Source organism: Vulpes lagopus, chromosome X (assembly GCF_018345385.1).
Source record: "Vulpes lagopus strain Blue_001 chromosome X, ASM1834538v1, whole genome shotgun sequence".
NCBI classification, from domain to species: domain Eukaryota; kingdom Metazoa; phylum Chordata; class Mammalia; order Carnivora; family Canidae; genus Vulpes; species Vulpes lagopus.
Genome location: NC_054848.1, coordinates 119,967,331 through 119,977,326, shown reverse-complemented (window position 1 = coordinate 119,977,326; position 9,996 = coordinate 119,967,331). Strand labels below are relative to the sequence as shown.

The window sequence follows — 9,996 nt, the reverse complement described above, 5'->3', positions numbered from 1 at the left end:
GGGCTCCCTGCAGAGGGCTCCCCTGTGTTGGGCTGGGAGAGCCCCTGACACCAGGCTCACAGAGTGTGTGCACCTCACCTGGACAAGTGGCTCTGGCCCACACGTCCTCAGCTCTGTGTCCTGAGGGACCCCCGCCTCAGACCGAGGCCTCCGCTGCCAGTTCTTGAAGTCCCTGCAGGAGGGAAGGAGGAGGCGCCTCAGGGTGCAGACTGCCAGCCCAGCCCTGGGGCCCAGTGTGGACAGGAGGGCTAGCTCATACTCTGGGAGGTCCCTGGCAGTCCAGGTGGGAAGGTACCCACCCGGACCTCTCAAGGGCCTGCCATGGCCCTGTCCTTCTCAGGCCAAATATCCCTGCAAGAACACAGGACCCCGACACTCCACAGGAGGAAGCCAGGGGCCCAGCCGTGGCCACACCTGCCAAAGTCTCCAGGACTGGTCCTGGATCATGCACAAGGGATGGGCCAGCTCTGGCTTCCATCTGGGCTGGGATGGAGCGCCTCTCGCTCTTCACCTGGACCCCACACAAGGCCTGGGAAGACTCCCCAGCTGGCCCTGAAACACCCGCCTGGCTCCTTGCAAGGCCCCCTGCTACGACCTGCCACCAGCCAAAGTCCAGAGAAATCAGTCGGCCCACCCGTCCTGCCTCTCCCCATGGCCCACACATGTGGCCGGGTGGCCTGGTCCCTAGGGATCCTGTTGTGGGAGGCATCCCCTCATTTCTCACCTCGACCCCTGCCAGGGCTGGGAACAGAACCAGGGCAGGGCACCCACCTCCTCTGTTGACCTGAGTCCAGACCCTCAGGCCCAGGCCCTCCCCTCCCTGAGCCCAGGGATCTGAACAAGAGGAGGGGCTCTGTGGCACAGGCCCCGCCCCGGGTTCCTTCCCAGGGCTGCCAGGGAGGGGCACCCAGATTTCTGGGACATCCCCTCCTGGGCCTGAGGGCTGGCTTGGGAGCCACTCACCCCTTCAATGTGGGGTGGGTGGGGGTCCCCGCACTGACTCTTGGCAGGCCCTAGGACTCCTGGGTATCTATCCCCTAGGTGGGCTTCCTCCCAAGCCCTGACTGGGACCTCTCCCAGTGGGGTCCTCACCTCCCTGAGAACTGGGAGAGGAGCAGGAGGAGGTACCCTGTTGTGTCCTGTGTCCCCGTCCAGGCGGGTCACAGTCGCAAACCCCCCACCAAGTCCCCCAGCAAGATCAGGAAGGGCAGGCCTGGATTCCGGCCCCTCTGTCCTGGGGCGTGAATGCCCTCAGGCTCCCGGGAGGGTCCTCAGCATTATCCTGTCAGGGCCTGCTCTTCCTCCGGGCCCCCAACCTCCCATAGAGGACACGTGCCCCTCACACCAAGACCTCACCCTCCCCAGGTCAGCCCACCTTCCTGCTGCCCACCCGCCCCAGGGACAGCATGCCACTGAGGGCCAGTGCTCTCCCATCGTCTGTGGGCTGCCCAAAGGGCAGGGCCTCACTCCGACCCAATCTGCTGCACTGGCTTCTTTGTTCACCTGATGGGTGGGATGAGCCAGGGTGTCCCCAAGGTCCTCACTCTGACTCCCCACAGGTCGTGTGCCCTCCACACACACCCTCACCCCAACCACCCCCAAGGCCCTGCGCCTTTGAAGCACAAGCCCTCAGGCTCTAACACACACAGGTGGACATCAGGATGGAAGCATCGACTCATCCTGCACGGGGCCTCCTGCCTCCTGCCTCCCTGGACTGCACGTGCTAGGGCCGAGGGTCCATCAGTCCTCCCTCTGGTCTTCACCTTCAATCCCACCAGGCCCCGAGCTGGCCCCCAGCCTGCTCCTTCCACCAAGCCCCCAGGCTCTAGGAGACTTGGCTGCCAAGCCAGGACACGCCCCAGGTGGTCATCGGGGCCGGGGGTTCCCAGGACCCATTCTAGGCTGCGTCCCTAGGGCTGCAGTGCCCCTGTGGTCCTGGCCTTGGCCGCCAGCCACACGTGGGCCATTGCCCCCCACCCCACCCAACCCTGCCGCTGCCCACACCCTGGAGGCAGTGCTCCAGCCCAATGGCCACAGGTGTGGGAGGCCCTGTCGCATAAGCGTCCACGCAGCTCGGGACTCGTCCACCCCCGGCAGGCTCCCGAGGCTGAAGCAGAGGCAGGGTCTCGGCGCTGGTGGCTCCCTGGGGATCCACTCCCTCGGGGGTCTCAGTCCCTCAGGGTTCCTCGCCTCCAGCCCTACCTGACCCTGGGTCCCTCGCGTAGCCGTCCTGAGGCCGGGCCGCTCACACCAAGGCCCTCCCCTCCGCCCGGACCCCACCGGGGACAGGGAGTGACCGTCTTTCCATCAGGACCACGACCCAGCCCGGGGGCTTCCCAGGGCTCACAGAGGGGGCTGAGCTGGGGGGCGGGGGACAGGCTCCCTGGGCCCTTCTTCCCACCCCTGCTGGCGGGGCTCCCTGGGTGCCTGGGCCTCTGCCAGGCTCCACTGCCTGCCTCCCGGGACTGACTGTGGACTGGGGTGCGGGGTCCCTCCGTCCTCCATGAACATCCTCGGCAGGAACCCAGCAGGACCTGAGCCCACCCTCTGCCCCCTCAAGGAGGCCCTGCTCTGAACACCAGCCCCCTGGTCTCTCAGACCCCGGATGTGGAAGTGGGGCCTCACCACGTGTTCCCATCCCCCCCATGACCTTCCCGGGACCGACTCTGGGCTGGGGTGTGGGGTCCCCCGGGCCTCTTCCGCATCCTCCCCGGGAATCCCAGCAGCACCCGGGGCCCTGCCCTCTGTCCAAGTGTCCTAGGCCCTGCTCCTGACGCCAGGGGCCCCGTGTCTCAGGAGGCCCGGATGTGGAAGTCTGAGCACCCATATCCCACGGAGGGCAAGTGCCCATCCCAGGGGGCCTCACAGCCCTTGTGACCCTCTACTGGGGTCCCCTCTGTCCCCCTGGGGGTCCATCCCTGCCTCCCCCTAGCCTCGGGACCCTCCCCTCTGCCCTCAGCGTCTGCTCCCGCCCCACCAGGCCCCAGGCTCTTGGGTACCCGGATGTGCCAGGCCTGTCGCACCCGCCGCCACCATCTGGCCCCATCCCGCTCCTCCGTGGCCTTCCGGGGCTCACCATGGGCCCTGACCTCCGCCGGGTCCCCTCTGTCCCCCTCAAGGTCCATCCCTCAGTCTCCTTAGCCCCGGGACCCTCCCTCCGCCCCCCTCAGCGTCTGCTCCCGCCACAGCAGGCCTCAGGCTCTCGGGTACCCGGATGTGCCAGGCCTGCCGCACCTGCCGCCACCATCCGGCCCCATCCCGCTCCCCCGCGGCCTTCCCGGGCTGACCGTGGGCCCTGCCCTCCGCCGGGTCCCCTCTGTCCTCCCTCGGGGTTCGTACCTTGCCTCCCCTTCGCTCCTCAGCCGTGGACTCTGAGCACCTAAGAGCCGCTCCTAACGCCAAGTCTCTCAGAGACCCGGATGTGGAATTGGGCCCTCGTCACGTGTTTGATGCCCCATCATCCCCCCCCACCTTCCGGGGACTGACCCCCCTGGAGCCTAGGGTTCCGCATCCCGCCCCTCCTCCCCGTGCTCACCGGAAATCCCTGCGGCACCTGGGTCCCCCGCCCCCCTCTGCCACCGTCCAGGCCCCGCTCCTGTCGCCAAGGAACCCCAGTCTCTTAGGGACCCAGACGGGAAAGTCTGACTGGCACCTGCCCAACGGAAGATCTCCAGTCGGCCTGGGGTTGGGGAGCTCCCATCCCTGCAGACCTTCTGCTGAGTCCTCTCTGTCCCCCTCAGGGTCCATCCCTCAGTCCCCTTAGCCCCTGGACCCTCCCTCCGCCCTCAGCGTGTGCTCCCGCCACACCAGGCCCCAGTCTCCCGGGTACCCAGATGTGCCAGGCCTGCCGCACCTGCCGCCTCCATCTGGCCCCATCCCACTCCTGCGCGGCCTTCCCGGGCTGAGGTTTCTGAAGTCCCGAGTCCCTCCATCATCCCTCCATATCCTCACCGGGAGGACCTGGGTCCACGCTCTGTCCACCTGAGGGACACCCTGCTTCTGAATCCAAGGGCCGTCAGTCTCTCGGGAAACCCGGATGTCAAAATCTGGCTGTGCTGCCCCCCTCCCCGCGGTTCCCCCTCCCAGCCCACGGGCCATGCAGGCCTGACATCACTGATGGCCTTCTGCTGGGGTTCCCTCTGTCCTCCCTCCGGGTTCATCCCTTGCTTTCCCTCCCGACACCCGCCAGGGCCCTCACCTCTCCTGCCTGAACATCTGCTCCTGCCACCAGGCCCACAGGCTCTCTGGGACCTGGATGCAGAAGTCACACTTGACCTTGTCCCCATGCGGCTCTGGGGTCTTTTGGGCTGACCCTGGGGCCTGACCCCTGTGAGGTCCCCTCTGTCCTCCATGCATCATGGACATCTTCCACTTAGGTAAAGGGCGTTAGGACGGATTCATGGAAAGCTATCTCCTGGACCCGAAGTTGTCCTTGCTCTGTTTTTCATGAGTACTTTTAGTTACTGCAGAGCTTCCAGCTGCCTGAGGCAAGGTTAGAGGAAGTAAATATTGAATTCTGGTGGACCTATGCTCAGCCTTAAGGATGTCAGGAGCAGAGTATTAAAAAGTAATCCAAAATGATAAAAAAAAAAAAGTGACCCAAAATGGCATATATATGCCTGTACTCAACCAGAAATCCACCTATCAGAGGAATTTTTCCATGTTTCCTTAAAAATTGCATGCATGCATACATACATATACATATGCATATGTGAATCAAGTTGCTGTAGGGTCATTCACTGACACAGAACGTGGAGCGTGCCCCCTGCCTGGGCCTTCCCCCTTCATGGATAAAACTCACAGTTCTCCAACTGCTCACATACCCGAGAATTCCAAGGGAAACTAATATTGAGGGTATCACCATGGACGTCTCTTCCCAGGTCCAAACACCATCTTGGAGGTGGGGATGCTCTCCACAGGATGGTCCACGGTGCTTCCTTCCTAGGAAACGTGGTCTATCAGGAGATTCCCCAGCCCATGCATGTGCCTTCTCCTGCACTGGAGCCCACCCTTCCTCACCAGTTGAATAAGAAAAGGCGCCATCTCCACAGGATTCCCACCCACCCCGCTAACATGTGCACCTTGGGCCAGTCCTGGTGACACAGGCAGCCATCATGCCACAGCACGTGACTCCCGCCCCTGCTACGCCACGACCTCAGAAGCCCCGGGGGGCCTCTTGAGCCAGGGACACTATTGTTACATAGTAGGTGCTCAACCAAAAGCGACTACATGATTTGTTGTGACAACTGACTTTATCCCTGGGAGGAGTTTCTGAGGTCACATTTGCCTTGGAGTTCTTTGAACTTTTTCAAGCATCTCTTGTGTGACACCTACTTCCAAATACCTCCAAATACAGGACCACGTCTAGTTTTCAAATGATTCTGTAATCTCAGCGGGGACGATTCGTTTTATGTATTTAATGGCCAGAGGCTACTACAGAGTTAGGTTCTGTGTCGGGGGAGAGAAGGTGATTCCTAGCTGTTCTACACGGACCAGTGATGACTCATTAGCGGGCCAGGTCCAAGAGGTAGACAGAAGAACACGAGGCGAAAACCAGGGGAAGGCGCTGTCATTCGGGAAAGTGCTAAGTCTGGAAACATTGCCAGCACCTGGGCAGCCAGTTCCCGAAGACCTCTGGGGCTCAGACAGAAGAACTCTAGGTTAACGAGCCCACAGACACGACCCAAATCCTGTTTGATTCTCATTGTCACCTGCCTTCCTTAGCCCGGGTCTCGGAACCTTCGCCACAGCATCCTTCCTTTTGTCACCTGGGAGACACCACGCTGTCCTCACTCCTGATGTAGGAGTCAGAAGGCTGGCCACAGGCTGGGCGGGGAGGGGACAGCGTGGACTCGACATGGCTTCACACCAGGCTTCTAGTCTCCGCCTCGTCACTCACCAGCCATGTGATCCTGGGAAAAGGACCAACCCTGAGAGCCTCGGGGTTGTCACCTGGGAAGTAGGTGGTTTGGAGCCGCCCCGCCCCGTCGGACGGCAGGAATGTGTGTTGGGGACGGGAAGCCCCCTGCACGGCGCCTGGCATACATTGGAACCTGGATGAACGGCAGCTATGTTCAATGCTGTCCTGACCCCGGGGCCTCCCGCACTCTCCTCTGGGATAGGTTTTGTTAGCCCGGCCAGAGTTAGAGTACCTGCAGCTCAACCTGACCTGGACCAGCTAATCGGCCAGAGAGGGTGCTTCAAATACGAAACTCAATCCATTTTCTAAATCAGGGGCTGTATGTGGCCTATAGGAGGCTATGTGTGGAACTCGGGTGCGGGGAGTTGTCCCAGCTGGATACAGCACAGAGGTGCGACAAGCCTACAGTTCGAGTCAAAGACTAACTCCCCTGCAGAGCCTGGCCCGGGAGCCGCCCCACCCCCTCATCCTTCTGCCACTTGGGGCTGGCAGGCTGGCCCAGGTCTCAGGGCACCCCTCCCCACCTCCCTGCGGGACGGCGGCTGCTACACACAGTCCCTGAAGGTGGTGTGGCCCCGGGCCCCTCGTGTCCTCACTGCTCACACACAGGGCCTTGCAGGGAGCAGAGCTCAGCGGCTGTGTGGCCGTGAGGGAGCCGCCAGCAGGGCTCCCCTGGCCTCAGGATCCTTCTCTCACATTCCTGAAAAACCAAGTGAATGCACGAGCGCACATCTATGTAACTTTGGAAAAAAGACACACGGCACGGGTAAGAAGCAAAAGTGAACAATGTTTATTTTCCTATTTACACCCTCCAGCACTTGCCTGCTCCACTCTTGGCCGTTCCAACAAATTCCAACACCATTGCCCTCCTATTTCATCCAGAACCCAAACAAAGAGGCAAGGTCTCCCAACTTGTTTACAGGACATGACAAAACTGTTAACTCTTGAACTGGGGAAGTACGAACGCAAAGGGGGGTGTGTCAGTGACACACTGGGCTGAGGAAACCTTCTATCCCAAGGGACAAACATTGGAGAGCTTCCTCAAGGACACTAAGCTCTGGGTTTCAGAGTCATCACAGAGCCCAGGCTCTTGGCCCTGCTTTCCCCCAATCTGCCCTGCCCCTTAATTCCTTATACATCCAGGACTTTCTCTTTAGACACCCAACAGAATAACATGAGGAGGAAGCACCCTAAGGCCTCCCTTAATGCCCAGCTCACAGGAGAAGCTGTGTACTCCAGTAAAAGCTGGAATGGGCCTGGCTGCCATTGGGCTCAGGTCTCCTCTTCCTCATCAGTCCCCTCTTCTTCAGAAAGGGACAGGGAGGAGCCCTGCTGCCTCCTATTCACCTGCAGCAAATACTCCAAGACTTGCAACTTGCTGGTTTCTGTGTAGGCCCTGGGCCCCCACAGGAACTCATAGCGGGCAGGGTCACTGCCTGCCACCTGCCGGTACTCCACATAACCTTCCTGCACCCAGACATTGGTGAGGAGGTTTCTAGGCTCCCCATAGATGAAGTGCTCATGGCCATCGTATACCCCCATGACCCTCAGCGCCTCCCACACCTTCTCCTCGGGGGCACAACCATCCTCCAGGAGGATCACCCCCAGGAGCAGGACCAGGAGGCTGGTCTTGGGCAGGCCCCTTTCACCACTCAGCATCCCATCACAGCTGAGGCCCAGGATGGTGATTAGGACGTAGGAGTGCTCGCTGGAATCCACTTCCTTCACATCTACACCAAAGACCAGCCGCATACACTCGGAGGCTTGGCCCAAGATGATGGGGAAGTCATCCTGGTATTCTTTGCTGACGATCTCCAGCATCTCTGCCTTGTTGGTAGGCTGCTTGGTGCAATACTTGAAGAGCAGAAACACCATCAGATCACACACTTTCACGTGGAGCCTTCCTTGGGTTGAGGGCTGGGTATCTTCCGGCTCCTCCGAGGTGCTTGACCCCTGCTCATCTGGGATGCTGGAGCCATGTTTGGGCTGGCTCCAGGCAGTGGCTTCCCCGCTGCTAAGAGATGCGTCAGCACTCTGAGAGCCCTGGGGAGGACTCAGGGACCCAGCAGCAGCAGACCCCTCCTCCATGGGGATCAGGAACAGGGCAGAGCAGGAGGAAGAAGGGGAAGAGGAGGAAGAAGGAGTGGAGGAGGAGGTAGAAGTGGAGGAGAAGGAGGAGGAAGAAGAGGAGGAGGAAGAGGAGGAAGAGGAGGAGGAGGAAGAGGAGGAAGAGGAGGAGGAGGAAGAGGAGGAAGAGGAGGAGGAAGAAGAGGAGGAGGAGGAGGAGGAGGAAGAGGAGGAGGAGGAAGAGAAGGAAGAGGAGGTATCCTCTTCAGCCCCAGACAACTGTGCATCCACCAGGTCCTGGGAGTCTACTGGGTCTTCTTCCAGCTTCCAGAGCTCATTCTTCTGCTCCATGGACATGGTGTCAGTGTCCGGCTGAACCTGAAGAGAGAGGTGGAATGGCTTCTCACAGTGCAGCCCAGGCAAGAGAGCCTGCAGTGCCAGGGCTGAGAGGGGGCCCTGCCAGGCTCCCCTGCAGAGGGCTCCCTTGTGTTGGGCTCAGAGAGGACGTGCACCTCACCTGGACAAGTGGCACTGGCCCGCGCCTCCTCTGTTCTGTGTCCTAAGGGACCCCCGCCTCAGACCGAGGCCTCCGCTGCCAGTTCTTGAAGTCCCTGCAGGAGGGAAGGAGGAGGCGCCTCAGGGTGCAGACTGCCAGCCCAGCCCTGGGGCCCAGTGTGGACAGGAGGGCTGGCTCGCACTCTGAGAGGTCCCTGGCAGTCCAGGTGGGTCAGTCCCCCACTGGTCCTCTCAAGGGACTGCCTGTCCCTGTCCCTCTCAGGCCAAAGTGTTCCTGCAAGAACACAGGGCCCCGACACTCCACAGAAGGAAGCCAGGGGCCCAGCCGTGGCCACACCTGCCAAAGTCTCCAGGACTGGTCCTGGATCATGCACAAGGGATGGGCCAGCTCTGGCTTCCATCTGGGCTGGGATGGAGCGCCTCTCGCTCTTCACCTGGACCCCACACAAGGCCTGGGAAGACTCCCCAGCTGGCCCTGAAACACCCGCCTGGCTCCTTGCAAGGCCCCCTGCTACGACCTGCCACCAGCCAAAGTCCAGAGAAATCAGTCGGCCCACCCGTCCTGCCTCTCCCCATGGCCCACACATGTGGCCGGGTGGCCTGGTCCCTAGGGATCCTGTTGTGGGAGGCATCCCCTCATTTCTCACCTCGACCCCCGCCAGGGCTGGGAACAGAACCAGGGCAGGGCACCCACCTCCTCTGTTGACCTGAGTCCAGACCCTCAGGCCCAGGCCCTCCCCTCCCTGAGCCCAGGGATCTGAACAAGAGGAGGGGCTCTGTGGCACAGGCCCCGCCCCGGGTTCCTTCCCAGGGCTGCCAGGGAGGGGCACCCAGATTTCTGGGCCATTCCCTCCTGGGCCTGAGGGCTGGCTTGGGAGCCCCTCACCCTTTCAATGTGGGGTAGGTGGGGGGGGGAGGGTCCCCACGCTGATTGTTGGCAGGCCCCTGGGTCTCCTGGGTATTATTCCCCAGGTGGGCTTCCTCCCAAGCCCTGACTGGGACCTCTCCCAGTGGGGTCCTCACCTCCCTGAGAACTTGGAGAAGAGCAGGAGGAGGTACCTTGTCGCATCCTGTGTCCCCGTCCTGTCCTCTGTCCCTGTCCAGGCTGGTCAGAGCCACAACCCCACCCCCGACACCCAGTCCCCCAGCAAGATCAGGAAGGGCAGGCCTGGATTCCGGCTCCTCTGCCTGGGGCTTGAATGTCCTTAGGCTCCTGGGAGTGTCCTCAGCATTATCCTGCCAGGGCCTGCTCTTCCTCCGGGCCCCCAACCTCCCATAGAGGACACGTGCCCCTCACACCAAGACCTCACCCTCCCCAGGTCAGCCCACCTTCCTGCCGCCCACCCGCCCCAGGGACAAGTGAGCATGCCACTGAGGGCCAGTGCTCTCCCATCCTCCATGGGCAGCCCACGGGGCAGGAACCCACTCTGTTGCACAGGCTTCCTTGCTCACGGGCCAGGTGGGGTGAGCCAGGGTGTCCCCAAGGTCCTCAC

General features: G+C 61.6%; 1 protein-coding gene across 1 annotated transcript; it reads right to left on the bottom strand.

The window, feature by feature from the left end:
• Positions 1-7,176: 7,176 nt before the first annotated feature.
• On the bottom strand, positions 7,177-8,116 carry LOC121482710 (melanoma-associated antigen 10-like; the record flags this gene model as incomplete). The annotated part of the gene is made up of 1 exon (XM_041740516.1): positions 7,177-8,116. A coding segment is annotated over one exon (924 nt), but the record flags the coding sequence as incomplete, so codon positions are not given.
• Between the last annotated feature and the right edge of the window lie 1,880 nt (positions 8,117-9,996).